Below are 21,418 nucleotides of genomic sequence, written 5' to 3' on the forward strand. Positions count from 1 at the left end.
TAAAGAAGAATGCACGTGAAAAAAAGGGTGAACGTTGCGAGCCCACAGAGCCGAAAGGAACTGATTAAAAAAAAATTGCGCTCTTCTTTCAGCAAACCAGCAAATCCCCCCCCCCCCACTGAGGTAATGAGTAGTTTTTATTTCAAGGTCTATTACATACATTGCTTATACTTCTGTGCTGCCGGCAGGCTCGGATGCAGTCATCTGAAGGTTGCTGCCAAGTGTCCTTCTAACTTCGTGCCTGTTTGCGCTGCAGGGGTAGTTCTCACAGGAGTCGCTGGGGAACATCTCGTGGCAGCACCGACTGGGGGGGAATCGAACCCTCGTCGGACGGACGCGGACACGACACGGTGGCCTTGCCCGGCGTCGCTTTTCCCGCGGGGCGACTCGGGGGGGACTCGTTCAAAACATTAAAAAAACAAGATGAATTGAAGGTCATCGCGACCGAACGAGCAAACAGGTGTCTGCGTGGTCACGGCTTTTGCGGGCGTGGGGTGGGGGGGGGGTCATTCGTGGAGCGTTTAACCAGACATAGTGCGCACAAAAACAAAACGAAACATCTAAATAGCGCGTTAAATGAATGCAGTAAATATATTTTCAGCCGGCTGAGATGCACACCGAGCCTTGCTGCAGGCTGGAGACTGTCGTATCCGTTGGCTCAGCCTCTGATGTCACTGAGTGAGCAGGCGGGCTCCCAGCGCGCAGCGTCGGGGACGCAGCGGTGGGCGCAGGCAGGGAATTCGTTTTCCGCTCGTCCGCACACAACTACCCAGAAAACCTTTTTGCTTCTGTCCCATTTCCAGCGTCCGAATTTCAATCGGTGGCTGGGTGTCCTCCGAGACACTCCTCGGCAGCCTTGCTTTACCTGAATGAACTTTTTGGAGGCAGAGAAAAACAGGTAAGGTGGTGCCGCACTTGTGTAATGACGCCCTTGAGCGCGGGATGCTGCGGAGCCATAATCTGTGCTAGTACCGTGTTTTGCCTTTTTTTTAGTTTTGTTTCTTCTTTTCTCTTTTTTTTTTTTTTTTTTGCCGTAGCAGTCGTCGGAAACTCACCCGTCTCGACCGGTTATCTGTCGAAGCTGAGCGCACAGCTCACGCCCGGCTGCAGCCCGGCCGGCGCGGGCAGCGTCCAGCGCCATGGAGAGCAGCGTGGTCCACATCTACAAGGAGGACAGGTGTCCGTCGGGCCAGCCGGAGGAGTGCGTCCCGAACTTCGCCTGGCAAGCCGGCTTATCGGACATCTTCAACTACACGCCCAACGGCACGTGGGACGCCGAGCCCGAGCCCATGTCGCCCCTCATCCCCATCATAGTCGCGGTGTACTCCGTGGTGTTCGTGGTGGGCCTGGTGGGTAACTGTTTGGTGATGTATGTCATCATCAGGTGAGTTTTCGAGCTGTTCCTATGCCAAAGGCAATGCCGGTCGTTACCACCAAGTGTGAAACGTGCGCGCCTGCATGCACATGGCTCAGAAAGCGATGGGACATTTAGCGCGGGGGGGGGGGCTCTTCGTTTTAAGAACAGTTGGTTAGTTATTAGTGGGATTGTGTTTGTTCAGCTGCCCTCGTGAATGTAGTGAGTTTAGAGACACATGCATCCTGGTCTCTGCAGGGCCAGAAATGGAAATTACCTGTGAAGAAGAAAAACGAGGCTTAAGAAACGAAGTCATTACATTTGTTAACGTGTGTATTTCTTGGATTGTCGTTGTTTATTCCCCTTATGGCGCTTCCCGTGCATGTGCATATGTTGAAAGGTGTTTTTCTGTTTTGTTTTATATTCGCATTACCCTTTTTTTCTTCACCACTGAGGACAATGCGTTAGTGACTGTAACTGTTGTATAGCACAGAATATTGTGGGGGGGTGAAACACGACAGAGAGAGGAGTTACCCAACTATGGTGGCGACTTTATTTTGAGAATGGGGAACACGCCTGCCCTCGGGCAGCGCCTCGCCTACACTGAGGACCCCAAAACACCTCTGCGCCCCCCTTAGGCGACAACAGATAACAACCTAGCACCCCAAAACAGCACTAGTATTATAACAGTCCAAATAAACTCACATTTAATTACTGTTTGCAGTCCAGAACGTGAGACTCCACAGTCTCTTTCTATCAGTCCACTATAAATCCAAACGTTGAGGAGGGCGCACATTTCTCTTTTGGGTGCTCCGTGCATCCTGAACTTGGAGGGTTTTCCAGAGCTTCCTTAGCCCCCCTCTGAGAGCTGTCCGTGGTCTGCTCACAGACGACAGTGACAGTGCCAGTGTCTCTCACATCATCTGCTGAATCAATATGGTAATTCAGTCTCCTACAGGGTTTGTTACACTCCGTTCCTGAGCCACATGCTTTCTCTTTGCATCCAGCACAAAAGATATGTTTTACTAGCGCCCATCTAGTACGGGCCTTTCTTTTCAAAAATAGCTCTGCAGGTGTTTTCTTGGTAGTTATGTGTGGCATGGTTTGGTAGCTACACAAGAAATTAGCCATACAATGCTGCAAGGACATGACACCTGCTGTTCTATTCTTCGCGAGAGACTTCCTGAAGTTTTGGACCGATCTTTCAGCCAACCCGTTTGAGGCTGGGTGATAAGCTGGAGTTTTGATGTATCGCTGCGTTCAACTCAGGGAATGACTCAAATCTACCTGAAGTAAATTGAGGTCCATTGTCTTTCGCTACCTCTTTAGGCAATGGGCATGACGCAAATAGGTTTCTCTATTTTTGCTGGCTGTGGTGGTCTGCATATGAGTTATGTCGGGCCAGTGAGCATATGCATCCATAACAACCAGAAACATCTGCTTATTTTACATGTCCTCTGCAAAAACAAGGTGTACTCTCTCTCATGGACCTGTAGCCCATTTCCAAGTATGCACAGGTGCTGTGGCAGGAATGCTACACTGCAGCTTACGTACATCGCACAGATTCACCCGAGTTTCAATATCCTCATCAAGTGCAGGCCACCAAAAAAAAAAAAAAAAACTTCTGGTGACACAGGCAGACAAAAAACAGGTTGGCAGGAAAGGGCAGGGGTCGTCCATCTGGACATCCCCCTGGAGCTTGAAAGGATCATCTAGACGTGAAGCAGCAAAAAACAGGGACTGAACACAACAGGGGTTTGACATTTGCAAATGCACAACCACAGTGGAAAAATTCTTACAGAAGCTACAGAAATAGCCACAAGGCCAAGAAACCGCATCAAATCTTTCATTGTGGTTTGGGAAGCATACTCGTCCACTGCCTCATAAAGGTGTTTTCATTTTAAGTGTTGGATGTGAAATCAACCTTGATAGATTACATTTTAATACCTTAAATTTGGCAAGAGATGTTGGCAGTGGAAAAGGTAGAAGATATTTCGCCCCCCGTTGGTCCTCTTTTTGTTACACTTGTGTAGATACAATAATTTGGCTGCTGAGGTTAATCTGTTCATTCAAGAAAGAGAGCTGAACATTCTGGTAACACGATTTCAATAACCTTGTTTTTCTTTTAAAGGATTTAAGCACCAAAACAGTTAAAAAAAAAAAAAAAAAAGACTTCACGATCTTCCCCCACTACAGATACACCAAAATGAAAACAGCCACCAACATCTACATCTTTAACCTGGCTGTGGCAGACGCTCTGGTCACTACTACCATGCCCTTCCAGAGCACCGACTACCTGCTCAGCTCCTGGCCGTTTGGCGAGGTGGCGTGCAAAGTCTTCATCTCCATTGATTACTACAACATGTTTACCAGCATCTTCACCCTGACCATGATGAGCGTGGACCGCTACGTGGCCGTGTGCCACCCGGTCAAGGCCCTGGATTTCCGCACGCCCGTCAAGGCCAAGCTCATCAATGTGATCATCTGGGTTCTGTCGTCTGCTGCTGGGATCCCTGCCATGATACTTGGCAGCACTAAAACAAATAACGGTACCTTGACCTTGCATACATTCACACCGTTATGCACTGCTATGACTCCACCTTTGATGTTTAACAGGGTTTTACAAGTCTAAGTCTTTCTACTCATATTTATCTGGTCAATTCCATGTCTGTGTCTGCTATAGAGACAATATACGTTCTGTCAGCTGCAAAGGCACCATTGTAAGCAATTTCAAACTTGAAGCCCCACTCCATTCCAACATCTTTTCCCTGAATTATCTCAATTAGCTGCAGGAAGCACCCTTCAATTTCCATGCAGAGGAAGTTCTGTAGGTTTGAAGAGACCCTAGATTACAGCTATTTGACTAGATGGAGCTATGACGGACATAATGGAGCTTCCTTGACTGAGAATAGAGCTTGAAGGATAATTTTTTTTTCTTTCAGAGACAGTCTAATAAATTGTTCATGTTCACAACGAGCCTCCATTCAATAAAGCACAGTGAACGTTACCCAGAGCTATTACACTAGCTGATGAATCTGATTCTGGCCTTTACCTTTCTGTAGTGACGACCTTATCACATCGCAGGATCTCACATTAACAGTTTTAGCCATGCTAGTAATATGGCTCTGTGGATGTCAACGTCGACTGGTTTAGACTGACATATCTCTACAACCACTGGATGGATAGCCATGAAATTTACCACAGACATTCATGGGTCCCAGAGGATGAATCCTACTGACTTTGGTGATCAAGTTCCTCCATTGAGTTTGGCTTTTTTGGTTTTGGTGAAATGTCTCAGCAAGGACTTGTTGGGTTGAAATGAAATTTAGTTCAGACATCCATTTTCCCCCGAGGATGTATTGTTATATCTCTGATGATCCCTTAACTTTCCATCTAGTGCCAACTTCAGTTCAAAATCGTAATTTACTTTAGCTTTGTTTTATGACCAAACACTAGAGACTTTCCTTTCCGCCTACGCGCTACTTTGTATTTTGTACCAATTAGTGCACTAAATACAATAGAATAAAATACCCAAAATAAAATGAAATAAGATTGTAATAAGATGTGAGAATATTTGACTGGTCAAATCTCTTCCTCTAACAATGTTTTCCTGTAACTAACAGGGACTACAGAGTGTGCCCTACAGTTCCCTGAACCTTACACCTACTGGGACACGCTGATGAAGATCTGTGTCTTCATCTTCGCCTTTGTGGCCCCCGTCATCATCATCACCGTCTGCTACACACTGATGGTCATGCGGCTGAAGAGTGTGCGCCTCCTGTCGGGCTCACGTGAGAAGGACCGCAACCTCCGCCGGATCACGCGCCTGGTGCTGGTGGTGGTCACCGTCTTTGTGGTGTGCTGGACGCCCATCCACATCTTCATCCTGATAAAGGCACTGTCGGCCAATGTGCCCGAGACCACTGCCGTGATGGCTGCCTACTTCTTCTGCGTGGCACTGGGCTACACCAACAGCAGCCTCAACCCCATCCTCTACGCCTTCCTGGACGAGAACTTCAAGAGGTGCTTCAGGGACTTTTGCTGCCCTGGTGCAAAAGGACACGGGGACTCTCAGGGCGTGAGCCGGGTGAGAAGCACCCTGCGGGACCACTCGTGTCCCACAGAGGCTCGGGGAGATATGAGTCAGGCCAGGCCAGTATGACTAGCCATGGACATGTCCTCTATGCCCTGTCAGGGCTGGGAGGACTCCAATGACCTAGGCTTGACTCAAATCACCACTGCCATCTGACAGAGAGGGCTAGTGTTTATTTATTTATCCAGACTGTTGGCCAGAGAATTCAAAAAGCATGTTCAATTAAAGGATAATCTTGTGCTATTCTACATTTTCCGTACTGTCAGCAGATCCCATGAAAAGACCGAAACCAACAATGAATTCTAAACAAGTATTGTCTGTGTATCCAAAGCCTGATATATTTGATTCCTCCACTGTTGTCCAAAAACTATGAAGAACACATCAGTGAGCCACACTGTTGCACTGGGTGTAATGTTCCTTCATCAAAAAAAGGTAATTTATTTTGACTCAATCCTGCTGTAAATTCTCACTAGAGCACAAAATGCATTCGCTGCTGAAAATACTCCCCAATAAATGAAAAAAAAAAAACTACAGTGCCCAGCACTTTTTTAAAAAGGAAACTACTTATTTGTGACCTGTTTGTAAAGACATATATCTTCAGTAGGAAAAGGAAAGCATTAAGAGACAGACTAACAGATTGTTAATTTTGGTCTTGTCATGGGACAAACCCTGTAAAGGGAAGTTTAGATTAAAAGCCTATGAGTCAGTGATGGTTGAAGTTCCAAGATGCCTCTGGAGTCACAGCCTAGTTAGATCCTAAATCATTGTAGAGCATTCATTTTTTTTATGACATCCCTTCTGAAATAATTGAAGCTTGATTTATTATAAAACTGAAATATAATTCATAACCTGTACTTTTTCATATTATTTATCACATGGTTTAAATCAACAATGAAAGGTGATGAAATATGTTCAAGCAAGACAAACCAAAAGCATTTTATTGTGTGGCTGAATTTTGTTTACCTGATCTATAAATTGTACAATACGCTTTCACATTAAAGTGAATAATATTGTTCTCACATGCATAAAAAGATCAACTAGTATTTTGTGCATAGAATGAAAAGAAGTGATTGTCCCAGAATTTTTTTTCTGGAACAACCTGTATCTTGAGCATCATCATGTTTTATGTGAATTTGTAGTTTGGTGCTTAGCTGTACTGTAAATTTGTGCGTAGTCTTTATCTTTGAAGAGCCTCACTGTGGCAGCAAACCCATGTAGAATATTTAGTAACATCTCAGAGATCATCATCCGTAATCACCAGAAGAAGATACTGAATCAACATTTTTTTCTCCTTGACAAGATGTCTGACTTTGACGAGGTTTCGAAACATCTGCGTCCACTGTTGTTTAAGGCTCTGTGCTTTAGGAAACTCTTATTACATCTCACACTGCTCCGCACATTTGAAAATTTTCTGCCGCGATGCTACGTCACGTCTAGGAGATGTCGAGTAGTGTACGTAGTGTTGTGGACCTGTCATGGTCTCACCTTGTCTGAAACTACTAGTACATGTGAAAACCGGGCGGAGGGCTGCAAGGCAACAGCCGACATGAGAGTAACATACTGTAACCACACAGCAGGGCTTTCTGTGTTTAGTGCAATTTAATGTTTATACTGTAAATCTCTGTAAATCTCTCTTCAGATGTACAACCCTGCATTTGTGTGTTTATCGCCATGTAAATTTGGTTTTTAGCAGATTTTTTTTATTAATTACTTTAAATGTTGATTGACAGTTGACATCCTGAAATGTTGAAGTTGAGTAGTTAAATTAAATAGCAACATGTGGACTTTTCTGCTTTATATTTTTGATGTCGGCTAAACTGAACCTTTTTTTTTAGGCTGTGTTCTTGAATGAATCAGTTCATAATGATTAACAATCAGTGAATGTATACAGATAAGGAATGTTTTTTGATGGTATGCATTAATTTTATTTCATTTCACATGGTTTGAACCACTGTTTGTTTGCACCGGCTATCACATCTTTGACATCTTGTGAAAAGTAATTCATGTGAACTGATTTACTGTCTTGGTTTCCTGAATTATTGTTGTTTTTATAGGAGTCATCGAATCAACCAGATTTAATAAAAACAAGGCGGTTCTGAGGGTTTCTTCTTAATGTAGAGCTAACCATAAATATATTATCTGTCTAAATCTGATGACGGTACAGTTGTTATAGCAGTAAAGGTGTTTTTGCTTTGTTTTGTGTGCCTTATCCTTTGTCTCTTAACTCAGCTATTTTGCTTGCTACGAAAGATCAGCAATTAACCACATCCATTGTCCATTTTTGTGATTTTTTTTTTTCCTTGAATGAAAGTATATCATGGTCTAAGCTTCCTGCTAAAAGTTATTGTAGCAGTATCTCTTCCTATTGGTCTTAAGGAGGACATCCCACTGTCAGCTTGGTTACAGCGTGTTTCTTGATTATTCCTCTGTATATATACTTCAACTTATTTCATAGACAAGATTTCTTTCTTTGCCTACTCTGTAAATAAACACACAACCACCAATTCAGCCCAGGTGTGAGCACCATGTATGTGTAATGTGCTGCTGCTTTGTAAACTAATTGTATCTGTGGTATATTTATAGTTTGCTGTATCTTTTAGCTCTGAATGTCAAAGCATGCTTCATACGTGCACAACTAAGTCACAATAAAGCTGGAAATGTGAGACTGATTGATTTAAAGAAAACATTACATAAGAGGGGGTTTCTGCTCTGTCCTTCATGTGTCTTCGAAGGAAGAAAAATATGGAATAGCATCACAAATTGGCCATGAGATTAGAACCCACCTTCCCATTTATTTTATTTTATTTTTTAAATTATTTATTAATTTTACTCAACTCAGATACAAAGTTAGTGTTTCCATGGTGAGCGCGCCGACTGAAAAGCAGAGGTCCAAGTCTCCTACTAATAGTGAGGCGTTTTTGTGTTGGTGGCCTTGCAGAGGAATTTGCAATAACTGCAAGTTCAGCCATTGCAAGAGGAGCTTAAGGACAAGCTGCTGTTGCTGTGCCTCTAGTTTTGAATTTACCAGTTCTATTGCTCGGGTGTGTGTCTAGAACATTGTGAAGGAGGGGGCACAGGTTGCAGTAGAGGGCCAGTTCCCCCTGGACCTGCCCTTTACTGTGAAGTTCTACATGCAGCTTTATCTCTAACAAAATTACTGCTATGCACTTTGAAATGCTCTAAGGTAAAATACTTCTGATGGTTTGACAACAGCACAAATACACGCAATATTAGAGTAGATAGCCAAAGTAGCAGTAGCAGTACCGCTAGGAGCAAACTGGCCTCACACGGAAAAACACTTATCGTTTGTTAAAATAAGTAAAACTGCCCATGTTTATGTTGACCTCACAAAGACTGCAGTAATGTGACCCTCTTGTAGCACCACAAAACCTCTTAGAGGTCGGGGTTGGCGGTTGGTTCAACGGATCATGTGACTTTGAACACTGGACACAACAGTTTGTATCCCATTTCCTACCAACACTCAATATGGTTTTGACCAGTACCAACAGGGCAAAGTGGTCAACCGCCCCGAAGGGCCCAGACCTTAGGGGACACAAAGGCTCCAGGTTCACTGCATGGCAGTTACTTCATTTATTTGAAAATGTGTTTGGTAATACTGCATGAACCACCAAAGCACATTATTAAACGAAGAAGATCTCTTCCCTCACGTCCTGCCTTGTTCCTCTATGGGTTAACATTGGCTATATACTCCTGATCTATTTCTCCCCTGGAACGATGCGGCCTTATTTTAAGGCAACACTTGCATTATTACCTAACCCTGAGGCCCCATTTTGTAGAGGGGCCCTGAGTTTAAATCTAGTTTTAGGGCCTTTATTATTTTAGTATAATTTGATACATACATATATATATATATATGTATGCATTTTGAATTTATGCATTTTAGTAAATAAATTTGTGCTTAATCCAGTTACCACTAACTTGTTACTGAAACGAGAAATTTCTCCCAGAAATGACATTTATATACAGCTAATCTGCAACCGCAAATATGTTTTGAAGAAGATGAAATGCCAGCTGGAGTATGTGTTCTAGTAATATAATGAGGAAATGTTGTTAATTAACGCGGCGAGGTGAAAAAAGTGGGGGTGAGTGGTCAGTTGTACCGGTTTTGGAAGGCACTGAGAAACAATGTGGTCCTGCTGGTAGGGGAACCAGATCACAAAGTGCTTATGCATAGAATGTGATGGGGGTTCTTGTCAGGCAATCACAAATGAGATACAGTATAGTGTCTTTAAGCCCGGTTTCAGTGACGCAGTTTTATTTTATTGTTTTTAATTGCATTTTTTCAGAAGAAAAATTTCCTATACTTGGCGTTTGCAAAGGCTCATGGGCGACACTGCCCCCTTTACAGCAGCTGACAGGCCTAATGGTGCACAGGGACTCCCAGAGATTCAAGAGGCAAATTAAATCAATCAGTCCTCGCGATCATTGATGAAGCTGTCAGCCACAATGGCCAAGATAAGTACTTTTTTTTTTAACTCTCTGTCTCTCTCTCTCTCAAGGTGCATGTGCATTAGCAAGCCATTAGATTTAGCCAGCTTCAGTAACAGGCTCTTGTGTCTAATAAGGCTCTAATTGGCTTCATTGTTCCAAGGAAAAACTGTCACTCATTACTTGCGGCATGAAGCACATGCTCCACAGTTAACAGTACTGTGGGAAAAATGGAATGCAGATGTGCCATTCATAGTACGTGTATTAGTGTTATGTGCTAATAATTAGAATATTATTATTTTTCAATTAATCAATGCCACCTTTTAATAAAGCAGCCTTTACACAAAGTTTATAACTAGCAACTAACGGCTTTATTAATGCTTCATAGATAATTTAATAATTCTTTTTTAGGTTTTCAGGTCATGAAAAATCCCTTTGGCTGGTGTTAATTTATCTGTTTGGTAATAATGTATTTATAAATGTGGGTAATGTAGTATTATATGTTGATGGATTCCTCACCTTCTACAGGAAAAGTTTTCAATAAGTTATTAGTAAATGGATTTTTGTCCATGTGGACTTTTCCCAGAAGATAAATGGTCTAAAGGTCCATTGATCTATTAATTAAAGGATAAACACCAGCCAGAGAAATGTTTCAACCCTAAAGTTGTTATTATTATTATTATTATTATTAATGGCTTATAACCAGAGTTGTAGCCAGGAATTTAGAAATAATGAGATCAAATTCAATTCCCTCAAGCGCCACCCTGCACCCTCTGCAGAGGGATCTGATTAGCAGCCATTTTATTCCTTCATTTGACTGTTTGCTTATGTTTGGGTTCATGTTTGTTTTCCAGTTATTGTACTCCACGCTGCAAGGACCGGAAGTTGGTGAAAGAAATACTAATTACCATTTTAACATTTAATAAGTTTATATTTGTTGACTAAAAATAATTAAATGTAAGGTTCTTCAGTCTAAAATCAATGTTAGCTGTCAAAATCCACCAGTTTTAATTTGAGTCTAACTGTGTAGAATCTAAAGTTAGTAGTTCGTCTTTACATTGTAAATGGGTACTTTATTATGAGTGGTACCAATTAATCTGTACCTATAGCAGTGGTGTAAAGTAACTAAGTAAATGTACTCGAGTACTGCACTTAAGTACAATTTTGAAGTACTTGTACTTTATGTGAGTATTTACATTTTATGTTGCTTTATATTTCTACTCCATTACATCTCAGAGGAAAATATTGTACTTCTTACTCCACTACAGTTAGACTGATTGAGACTGTGCATAAATATTAAATGTTGAATATTAATCCATTGGTTCCCAACATTTTTGGCCTGTGGCCCCTAACAAAAAAGCAGTGTCTAGTTGGGGCCCCTTGTCACATGTCAGGTGTCTATGAGTTGTTAGCAATTCCACTAAAGAGAGATTCCCCTCTAAACTTCTCAGATTGTTTCATTTAGAGCTGCAACAAGTAGCTGATTAGTCCATTATGTCGATATACAGAAAATCAATAAGCAACTATTTGATAATCAAACTATTAGTTGAATCTTTTTTTTTTTTTTAAACGCCCATTTTTTTCTGGTTGTAGCTTCTCAAATGTGAGGATTTGAGTCCTTTCTTTGTCATATATGATGGTAAACTGAATACCTTTGGGTTTTGCTCAGCTGTTCAGACAAAACTAAAACAGTCCCCTTCGGCACTGCTGTTTTTTACTATTTTCTGACATATTATTGACAAAATAACTGATCGAATACTAGAGAAAATAATTGTTAGATTAATCGATAATAAAATAATTGTTTGGAGGCAGCCTGACCCCTAGGTTGGGCACCACGCGATACCTTACTGAATTTAAATAGCTCCGCCTCGATGAGCTACAACAGTAAAATACTACTCATGCAGTGTTGCATCAGTAACAATCTAATAATGTTATAATAATTTATCAGTCGCAGGAGCCATTGCCCTGCCATCTACAGGACAAGCGCTTTTGCTTTTAATATTTTAGGTATGCTTCTGTACTTAAGCAGTATTGTGACGTTTACTTAAGTACCTGAATACTTCTTCTCCCACAGATAACTTAGCTGTGCAGCCCTCGAAACTGATTTATTAATCTTTGATAAAGCCATTGGTTGAAATTTATGGAGTTTTTGTGAAAGCTGCCTTATCAAGTGGTACCAATTAATCTGGAGGGGTAAATCTTACATTGTGACTCATACTTAGAGTCAGAGTATAAGCAGCTTTACTGGCAAAGTATGTTGTTGCATACAAGGAATGTGACTCCGGATTCTAATGGCTCTCCGTGTATTTACACACAGGACACGGTACCAATAACAATGTCCAGGAGGATACGCATGGACATGCAGCAGAAACATGGACAACAAAGCTGAGCAAAGATAAAAGAACATGAACATATGACTATGATGTACGAGCCAGAAGTTGAAAATATAAAAAACAATAAAAATCGAAAATTGAAAAAAGAATGAAAACGAAACTCAAAGTCCCGTTCAACGCCATCATATCTGCAGTGGAGGTGTAACAAAGACTGCTGATGAATGCAGTGTCTATGGGGACAATGGCTTCTCACTACGGCTGCAGTTCCTCTGCTCGCCACACGGGGAAAGAAGTACGTCTAAACCCTCATTGGCCACAGCTGTTTACGCCAACGAATAGGAAGCCTTTGCCTCCCAACGGTTGCTTCCGGGTTGTCTTAGGAAGAAATCCTCTCGAATTTGAAGCTTGTTTTTATCTTCTCAGAAAAAAACAGCTAAAAGCTAAGTGTCCATAAAACGTTTAGAAAATGAACAGAATATTCGGACGCGGGAAGCCCAAAGCGCCTCCTCCGAACCTGTCGGACTGTATTGGCAATGTGAGTACTGCCAGGCTGAGGTGTATTGTTGTTTAGGTCTTTTTATGTGACCCAAAACAAGCTAGCGTGTTTACCTTCCACCGCAAGGCAACGAAAAACAGGACTGTCCTTTTCCACTCGACCCGGGTTTAGACCGTGAAAGAGGCATATTGGTCAACCAGGCTTTCTCCCCCCTTCTGCTTGCCTCTAACGCACATACAGCACGCAGAGGCAGGGCATTTTAGCACCGTGTGTGGTCTGCTAGGATGCTGGCAATCATCACACCTCGTGATTGATCTGCTTCACTCTCCTCTCTCAGGTGGATGCAAGGGCAGAGTCCATAGAAAAGAAGATTGGCAGACTAGACGCTGAACTTTTGAAGTACAAGGATCAGATGAAAAAGATGAGAGATGGGCCCTCGAAGGTGGGAAGCACTCTTTCAAACCCAAGAAAATAGAAGGGCCACAACATTGTTTTTTTTGAATATGGCAAACGAGAATTGTATTTATTCCTTGTGAAATGCAGAACATGGTGAAACAGAAGGCAATGAGGGTGCTGAAGCAGAAGAGAATGTGAGTTCGACAATGTGCAATCATATCTTTTAACACAGAAATATGAGAACGAGATCGAGATATCAAGGTACTGCAGTGAGGAAATGCCAGATATGTACATTTTGAGGTTGCAACTCTTTAATAACCAAACTATAAAAATTTTTGTTGTGTTTATGTTATAGCAAAAAAAAAAATTATATTATCCAACATATTGTCATCAGATCTTTGACACACTCAGATATAGGGCTGCTCCTGCAACAATTATTTACCTTATCGATTAACGTTCCAATTATTTTCTCAGTGAATTGATTCATCATTTGGTGTATAACATATCAGAAAAACACTGAAAAATTCCTGTCACAATTTCCCAGACCCCAGGGCGATGTCATTGAATGTCTTTTTTTATCCTAAACCAAAAGATATTCAATTCGGTATAATGTAAGTCAAGAAAAACTTTCACAATTTGAGAAGCTGGAGCCAGTGACGGTTTGGCATTTGCATGAAAAATTACAATTAATCAATTATATCAAAACCGTTGCCTTTTAATTTTATGTCAGTCAGCTAATTAAACGAATGAGTAATCGTTGAATCTCTACTGAAATATCACTACTGGTGTCAGCCTCAGAAATCCAGTATCAGTCAGGCTGTAATTGGAACTGAGCTTTGAAAAAAAACAAACACTTATTGTTATATATTGTTGTGACATTATATGTTACACAACCAACTGAATTGTTTTTGCCCAGGTATGAAGGTCAAAGGGACCAGCTGGCTCAGCAGTCTTTTAACATGGAGCAGGCAAACTACACGATCCAGACGCTAAAGGACACCAAAACAACAGTAAGAGCCATTCAAAGTTTAAAATGTTGCACGGCTCTTCATACTGATCTCCAGATGCAGAGCTGACTTGGTGACCATCAGCCTGTGTCTTTACCAGGAAAGCACATGCAAATTCAGAAGTCAGATACCAGCCAGATTTCCAGCGCAGATTCAGTCCTTCAACAGTGGCTTGCAACTAAATGTTCTGTCATTTATTTCTGTTTCCAGGTGGAGGCCATGAAGATTGGTGCAAAGGAAATGAAAAAGGCTTACAAGGACGTCAAGCTTGATCAGATTGACGTATGTTTGCTATACGTTTATCACTAAAGTCATACACCACTGCACTGCTTCTAATGTTTCTCGGCAATCATATATTGATGGTGTAGGCCACACCAGGCATCAGTGCTAGCAAACAATCAAGTCGTTTGGTCTCTATTTGTATAAGCAGAAAGGTTTGTCACTAAGTATACAGGAGCATAATGTTAGAATCACCACCATTATATAGTTTAGATATAAAGAAATTAATTTTTTTTTTTTTGTAGACCTTTTTCTGTAATTCAGAAAAACTGTGACAGCATTTTACAATGTGGAACAGCAAATTTCCAGGTTCCTTTGTCCCCCTTCAGTCAAATGAAGTCTGATTTCAACAACCAACATTAAAATAAATACAAGACTTAAGACTTTAAAAAACATAAATAACACATTCGTACAAATGTGTGTATTTGTTCCTGGTGGTGTGTAAGCTCTTCAAAAGGTGAATAAATACAAACAGGAGAGTTTGCATCTTACATGACAGTGTAATGTTGGTAAGTAAAAATCAGTATTCGAGTTTTGAGATATCTGCTACTAAAAGTGACCACGTGTGTTTGGACTTGCAGGATTTACAGGACCAACTGGAGGACATGATGGAAGAGGCCAACGAGGTGCAAGAGGCCCTGAGCCGCAGCTACGGCACTCCAGAGATAGACGAGGATGATCTCGAAGCAGGTATACCTGACTGTCTCTGACACATTTATTTTGCATTTACTTTAAAAAGTACTTCACTTTGACACCTTCGTTTAGAGCAATTTAAAATGAATGACCACGGCATTTAAAAAGGCAGCAATGACTGCAAAAGCGTCTACAGAACTGCAGTGACAGGTGTAACTGTGGTTTCAGAGCTGGACGCACTGGGTGATGAGCTGCTGCTGGATGATGACAGCTCCTACCTGGATGAGGCCTCAGCTGCCCCGTCTATCCCTGAGGGAATCCCCAGTGACAGCAAGACAAACAAGGTAACAGTCTACAGGGCACAGGGATCAATGTAACTGCCATTTTACTCCAGGCACAGATTATGGCATTGAAAACATGTTGAAGTGAAATCAGAAATGATTATTGTAGTTTTTTTTTTTAAGTTCTTTACATTATTTTTGTGTCATATTTTTCAAACCATACCATAGCTTTTTAGGTTTTCCCCACCTTTGAGACAGCCACTTGTTTCATCTTCATCAATATCATCATATTTTTTTCATTATCTCTGTGATTGTTTTGCATTTTGTATTATTTTGTTCATATCTATTTGATGCTTTTTACTTTTTTTAGCCTTTTGTTCATGAAACACTTGGTAAAAATTGTTTTTAAAGGTGCTAGACTATATAAATAAATGCTTAGATTCACCCAATGTTGGGAAGCTCCAACATCTTAGAATTAAGACTACTAAATTCAGTGATCCTTTCATGATGTCTCTTGGTGCTTATTGGTTTTCACCTAACATTCGGCCACTCAGTTCAACTGCTTCTCATTGCACGGATGTCATCTTAGTAGGTAGACATGGGAATACTAAAGTCAGGATTTGGTTATGTGCTAAGAGAAGTTAGTCCTCTGATTCCCAACATGAACGCACAACAGAAAACCTCTTGAATTAATTTATTATTAACCTGCTCTTGCAGCTGCACTTCTATGTAACAGCTCAGGTATTCTGACAGTGTTGTTGTTGACTGTGATTGCTTACCAATGTCAAACTGATTTATTTATTCAAACCCTTACCAATGTAAAGTATGTGGTTGTATAGTAAATGCGTAAAACTATTGGTATGGTTTGTTTCTTTTACGTTCTGACCGAATCTCCGTGCTGTTGAACATGAACCAATCAAAAGAATAACAACACCAGAGATGTTAGTGTCTGTTTAGAGGTTCGTCTGCCTGTGTTTGTAGTTGACTACATTTTCTTCTTCCGTTTTCAGGATGGTGTTTTGGTGGATGAGTTCGGCCTCCCACAGATTCCTGCCACATAAACAAGGAATGGATAAAAACAACTGCACTTCACCTGAAAACACTTTTATATGTAGAGTAACATTTATACATGTAAAAACCGTTTGACCCGAGAACACTACGATTTTGAAGCTGTCCTGGTGTTGGGTTGTGTATTGTTACTACTACTGTACTAGCATGTGGCCTTGTAACATACGAAACTTTTTAAAAAATACTCCTCCCTTTTCTCCCCTTCAGCCTCCTGTCTAACACTTGTCAGTCTCGTGCATCGCCGATGTGACCTAGTATCGATTTTTTTTTTTATTTGTTACTAGTTTTGTGTTGTTTAGTGGAGATGATTCCCACTGAGCCTGCTCAAAATGTCTGCGGGTTATTTGAAACATGCTAAATAAATCATGCGTTATAATTTAAGCTTGAATTACTGATTTATTGGTTATCTCATTATTCTTCTTTCTTTGTGGGTTCTTATTTCTGTGGATTGAACTCTGCTCGCAGACCTTGACATTTACCCTGCTGGCCAAGAAAACTCAGAATTCCGTACTTTATTAGGAGGTGGACGACTATTAACATTTTGTGATTAATTATTATTTGTAAGGGGCTTAAGGGACCAGGGGCAAAACTGAGTTGTGGGCAGCTAATGAGCCGCCCACACATACACATTTTCCCTACTAAGTTTGCATAGACTGCCAGAAACCAAGCTGTGTTCCTATGCTGTAATACTACCCTACACAAGGTTTACTGTATATTAATTACTATTTGTTGTACGGTAAGCATAACATCAACTAATAGTATCATTAAAGCAGTAGTTAGACATTTTAGGAAACAAGTCTTAATCACTTTCTTCCTGAGAGTTCGATGAGAAGATTGATGCCACTCCCACAACTGTCCATTTAATATAAGCCTACAGCCAGAAACAGCCTGGCTCTGCCTAAAAGTAAAAAAAAAAAATCTGCTTTCTAGCACCTCTAAAGCTCACAGATTAACAGTGAAAAAAAATAATAAAGAAAAACAGGTCGTAGTTTTATGATTGGTCATGCGCTGGACGACTTCTTGGCTGGCAGCGGTAATTTCCTCATGTCTTGTCTTTACCGTGATGCTTTCAGGCAAAGGCAACCTGCAGAGACCTGACGACCAGTGGATGGATTGCCGTGAAATTCGCCAGAGCTATTCAAGGTCCCTCAAGGATGAATTCTGGCGACTTTGGCGGTCCTGACTTGTTGAATCATGTATTTGTACAAGCGTGACAATGGATGTCATAAAGGGGGAAGGGGGGGCCGCCGAAGCTGCATTCGAGACCGCATAAAGTGACCTGTCCCCTCGGCTGTGAAACTCAGTATCCTCTTTATCTTACGGGATTTTCTTAACTGATGGTATTTGTTGTAATTCTTATAATACCGTTCATCTTGTTTTAGATTCATATTTCTGATTTATTACTTGTATTCTTTTTTTTTTTAATGCAATGCACTTTGTTACTCTGCTTTAAAGTTGCTCTATAAATAAAGTTACTATTATGCACCGGACGTAGATCTCACAAGAAATCTGGCCGCATTGGAGATATGAACCTTGCTTCACCGCTTACAAGGAGTTTGTTTGTAACGTGAAGTCGGCGTCATTTGTTCAACAGTGTATGAAGACAACGACCGAGTGGACCCAAGCGTGCTTTCATTTCAAAAGTCCGACTCTGGTGGGACTCGAACCCACAACCTTTGAATCACATCTCAAGTGCTTGACTAGAAGTCCAATGCGCTATCCATTGCGCCACAGAGCCAGTTATACCTGCGTACCGCGCACAATCGGAGACTTTGTATTATTCTAAATAACTGAGAAAAAAACGGTAAAAATAATTTTGGACACTTTTGGCGACAACTATCTGAACGTGACTCACAAAGTTAAGTGTTACAAAACAAGAACACTGTGTAATTAACAAAAAAAAATTTTTTTGTTTGAAATGTATGTACTCCTTTTATTTAAAAAAATACTACCTGGTTATATTGCTGATATGTTCAGTTCTGTGTGTACATATTTTGATTGTTAACTGTTCTGTTAATTAAAAAAAAAAATCAAATAATTTAAAAAAAAAAAAAAAAAAAAGAAGAACCAGGAGAACTGTTTCCTGTGCTTCCCGGCGGAAGTAGTTGGTGACCAGCAACAGTTAGCTTTGTGATCCATGTTGATGTGATTAAAGGACTCTAAAAAGGAAAATGTCAGAGCAAACGATAACAGTGACAGTTGCATACGGTAACAGAATTTTTAAATATGTTAGACGCCAATTAACAGCTAATATATAGAAATAAAAACGTAGGTTTACTAACAACCATCGCTCGAGTAGCTTGGAAATAGTTAGCTAATGTAGCTCTTACCGAACATTTGGCTCCGTTGAAAATACTTAATCCCTAACTACACTTTAAATCTCGAATGAAATACAACCCTCCAATGAATATATTACACTCATTGAATCTGTAAATAATTTCCTTTAATCTGACATCTGAACATTTGTTTTTTGCAGCTCACGTTATATATTTATTAAGAGAATGTGTAGATAAATTGTATCTGGCTTTATTCTGGAGACTTAAACTTGCTTTATTTATGTGTAATTCAATATGGGATTTCTTTATTTACTTTTGTTATGATGATATCTTATTGGTGAAGTACTTTATACATGTGAAATCATCTCCTTTATTAGAAATATTTTTAAATAAATTTGTTTCACACACCAAAGGTTTAGGGGAAAAAAATGAACAATCCCCAAATTTCAAAATCTATTCTTGTGCTAACTAAACACAAGTTATGATAATCTCATAAATTTGTTTTTATGTGCACATTACTGTAAAGCAATTTCCTGTAGTACCCAGAGTATGGCCAAATACTTTGCCATTGTTACTACCTTACTTAACCTCTGTTTAAACAAAATAAAGCATAATTTAGAGGCTACTGCGGTTAATTGGTATATCTGAATGGTCATACTTAAATCCAAGTCAGACACATTGTTTCAGAAAAATAGTTTTTGCCACATAGGGAAGTGCTTATGCCAACACTTTTAGATTCAGCTCTAGTTTTGTTTCCCACTTCAGGCTCTGCTAAGCACAGCATCACATTAAGGGGCCAGGATGATGGTAAGGGTCCGACTGTCAAAGACCTGTCAGATGCTCTCACTCAAGCCACTGGCGTTCCAGCAGCCTCACAGAAACTCATCTTCAAAGGTAGACTGTGGGTCTCTTTTCGTACACAGCCAAGTGAGCTTGAATATCATACTATGTATCTGGCTCTAACATTGCCTTGATCATTCTGGCAGGAAAATCACTGAAGGACATGGAGGAGAGTCTGTCCAGCTATGGAATAAAAGAAGGCTGCAAACTCATGATGATTGGAAAGCGGGTAAGGCATTTACATGTGTGACGTTTCTGATGTGTGACTGTGAATATCATCAAATACTGATAACAATCTTCAAACAGAACAGTCCCGAGGAAGAAGCCGAACTGAAGAAGCTGAAAGACATTGAGAAATCTGTGGAACAGATGGCTAAAAAGCTGGAAAAAGTAGACGGGGAGTTGACTGGACTCAAGAATGTAAGCATTCATCTGCAGTTTTTAAGTTGCATATTTTTCCTGCACCCATTTGTTCTGTTCTTAAACGTGTCTGTGTTTTGCTTGTCACCCATCTGTTCCAATTTTTTCAGGGCTTCCTGGCCAAAGACCTCCAGGCAGAGGCACTGGGTAAACTAGACCACAGAGTGAAAATAGCAGCTGAGCAGTTCATGAAGATTCTGGAGCAGATAGATGCCTTGGTAATCTATCGTGGTTTAGGTGTTTATTTTTGAGTGCATGTTTTATTCATGTATCACATGTAACAAACCCCAAACTGTTCCTCTCCTGACAGAGTGTCCCCGAAAATTTCAACGATTGCAGGATGAGGAAAAAGGGCCTTGTAAAGACAGTGCAGGTAAACCCCTTTTTCAGTGTTATCAAAATGTTATGATTGAAGATCACTGAGAATACTGAATAATTTTATTAAGAGTGCTCCATTTCTGTCAATAGGATTTCCTGGCTCAGTGCGACAAGATTGAGGCTTGTATATCAGATCACCTATCAAAGATCCAGTCAAAAAACCTCGCCCTGGCAGAGTAGAGCTAAAAAGTCTCCGATATCATGTTGCTCTGTGAGCAGCTGCAAAGTGTACAGAAAGCTTCAGGTGTGGAGCAGATCCTTGTCTATTTATTGTTGATGTGATGTGTATGAGAAATCCCTCACCACGAGAGAATCCTGTGAACAGAAGGAGGCTGGTTAACGACACTGATGCTAGATACACTGCGGATACATTATCTGGGTTAAAGACAGATGTGGGGTGCTTTCTGAGATACTGTAACCACAGGCACTCTTTGAAAGGATCTGAGGTGCTTTGAATTGTGGCAAATCATGTAGACCCTTTTAAAGCGTCCAAAACTAGTGATCAATAGAACTACCACTGCCAAATATCTGTTATATTTTCCATGATGATGTCAGACAAATTCACCAGTTCGTCAACCATTATCCCACAAAATATACAATAAAACAGACAAAATGTTTTTTGGTTTTTTTTCCTCATTGTGTTGTACCAACTGCTGAGCGTTCCGTATAGCAACTTGTACACACATGGGCAAAGGTAAGTGGACACCCAGGCATTACATCTATGAGACTGTTTACAATCCAAAATTATAAGCTTTAATTTGCTATGCTAACAGCCTCCACTGTTCTTAGGAGGGCTTTCTGTAGGATTTTGGAACTCGGCTACAGGGATTTGCTCCCATTCAGCCACAAAAGTGTGGGTCAGGCACTGTTGTGTGGGGTGATAAAGTGGGACTCAGAGTCGGTGTTCCAGTTAATACCAAAGATGTTGGGTGGGGTTGAGGTGAGGGCTCAGTGTAGGCCGGTCAAGTTCTTCAACATCTACTTTGTTTTTATGTTAAGGAAAGTGATTAAAAAAAAAAAAATCGTGGATCCGTCTCTGTAGCCAGATTCACACCAAAATTTAATGGGTTCTTCAAGAAGATAAGTTTAGGTAAACCGCAGCCCAAGACCAAAAC

General features: G+C 40.7%; 3 protein-coding genes and 1 non-coding gene across 4 annotated transcripts; 3 read left to right on the forward strand and 1 right to left on the reverse strand.

Annotated features, from left to right (window-relative positions):
• The first annotated feature begins 1,139 nt into the window (after positions 1-1,139).
• oprk1 (opioid receptor, kappa 1) lies at positions 1,140-5,768 on the forward strand. The gene is made up of 3 exons (XM_040143797.1): positions 1,140-1,384; positions 3,551-3,903; positions 4,978-5,768. Exons 1-3 carry the CDS (start codon positions 1,140-1,142, stop codon positions 5,514-5,516), a joined length of 1,137 nt encoding a protein of 378 aa, XP_039999731.1. The 3' UTR covers positions 5,517-5,768.
• Positions 5,769-12,544: 6,776 nt separating this feature from the next.
• Positions 12,545-16,764, forward strand: chmp5a (charged multivesicular body protein 5a). Its single transcript, XM_040143865.1, has 8 exons — positions 12,545-12,764; positions 13,063-13,167; positions 13,269-13,315; positions 14,038-14,131; positions 14,339-14,410; positions 14,989-15,097; positions 15,269-15,384; positions 16,332-16,764. The coding sequence occupies exons 1-8, from the start codon at positions 12,696-12,698 to the stop codon at positions 16,380-16,382; spliced, it is 663 nt and encodes a 220-aa protein (XP_039999799.1). The 5' UTR covers positions 12,545-12,695; the 3' UTR covers positions 16,383-16,764.
• A 1,271-nt stretch (positions 16,765-18,035) lies between these two features.
• trnar-ucu lies at positions 18,036-18,127 on the reverse strand. Its single transcript is given in 2 exon segments — positions 18,036-18,071; positions 18,091-18,127. It is a non-coding gene; the product is annotated as a tRNA-Arg (tRNA).
• A 344-nt stretch (positions 18,128-18,471) lies between these two features.
• Positions 18,472-21,325, forward strand: bag1 (BCL2 associated athanogene 1). The gene is made up of 7 exons (XM_040143133.1): positions 18,472-18,597; positions 19,431-19,559; positions 19,652-19,734; positions 19,812-19,925; positions 20,036-20,143; positions 20,236-20,298; positions 20,394-21,325. The coding sequence occupies exons 1-7, from the start codon at positions 18,561-18,563 to the stop codon at positions 20,481-20,483; spliced, it is 624 nt and encodes a 207-aa protein (XP_039999067.1). The 5' UTR covers positions 18,472-18,560; the 3' UTR covers positions 20,484-21,325.
• Positions 21,326-21,418: the final 93 nt, after the last annotated feature.

This window comes from Xiphias gladius, chromosome 14, assembly GCF_016859285.1.
Source record: "Xiphias gladius isolate SHS-SW01 ecotype Sanya breed wild chromosome 14, ASM1685928v1, whole genome shotgun sequence".
NCBI classification, from domain to species: domain Eukaryota; kingdom Metazoa; phylum Chordata; class Actinopteri; order Istiophoriformes; family Xiphiidae; genus Xiphias; species Xiphias gladius.

What these genes read in the sequence shown, in the direction of transcription:
- oprk1 (XM_040143797.1), top strand. Translation starts at nt 1,140, where the DNA reads ATGGAGAGCAGCGTGGTCCACATCTACAAGGAGGACAGGTGTCCGTCG. An exon ending in GTGATGTATGTCATCATCAG is followed by an intron (nt 1,385 to 3,550) that starts GTGAGTTTTCGA and finishes CCCCCACTACAG; the next exon opens with ATACACCAAAATGAAAACAG. An exon ending in CAGCACTAAAACAAATAACG is followed by an intron (nt 3,904 to 4,977) that starts GTACCTTGACCT and finishes TGTAACTAACAG; the next exon opens with GGACTACAGAGTGTGCCCTA.
- bag1 (XM_040143133.1), top strand. Translation starts at nt 18,561, where the DNA reads ATGTCAGAGCAAACGATAACAGTGACAGTTGCATACG. An exon ending in AGTTGACTGGACTCAAGAAT is followed by an intron (nt 19,926 to 20,035) that starts GTAAGCATTCAT and finishes CAATTTTTTCAG; the next exon opens with GGCTTCCTGGCCAAAGACCT. An exon ending in GCCTTGTAAAGACAGTGCAG is followed by an intron (nt 20,299 to 20,393) that starts GTAAACCCCTTT and finishes TTCTGTCAATAG; the next exon opens with GATTTCCTGGCTCAGTGCGA.
- chmp5a (XM_040143865.1), top strand. Translation starts at nt 12,696, where the DNA reads ATGAACAGAATATTCGGACGCGGGAAGCCCAAAGCGCCTCCTCCGAAC. An exon ending in TGAGAGATGGGCCCTCGAAG is followed by an intron (nt 13,168 to 13,268) that starts GTGGGAAGCACT and finishes TGTGAAATGCAG; the next exon opens with AACATGGTGAAACAGAAGGC. An exon ending in TCAAGCTTGATCAGATTGAC is followed by an intron (nt 14,411 to 14,988) that starts GTATGTTTGCTA and finishes TTGGACTTGCAG; the next exon opens with GATTTACAGGACCAACTGGA.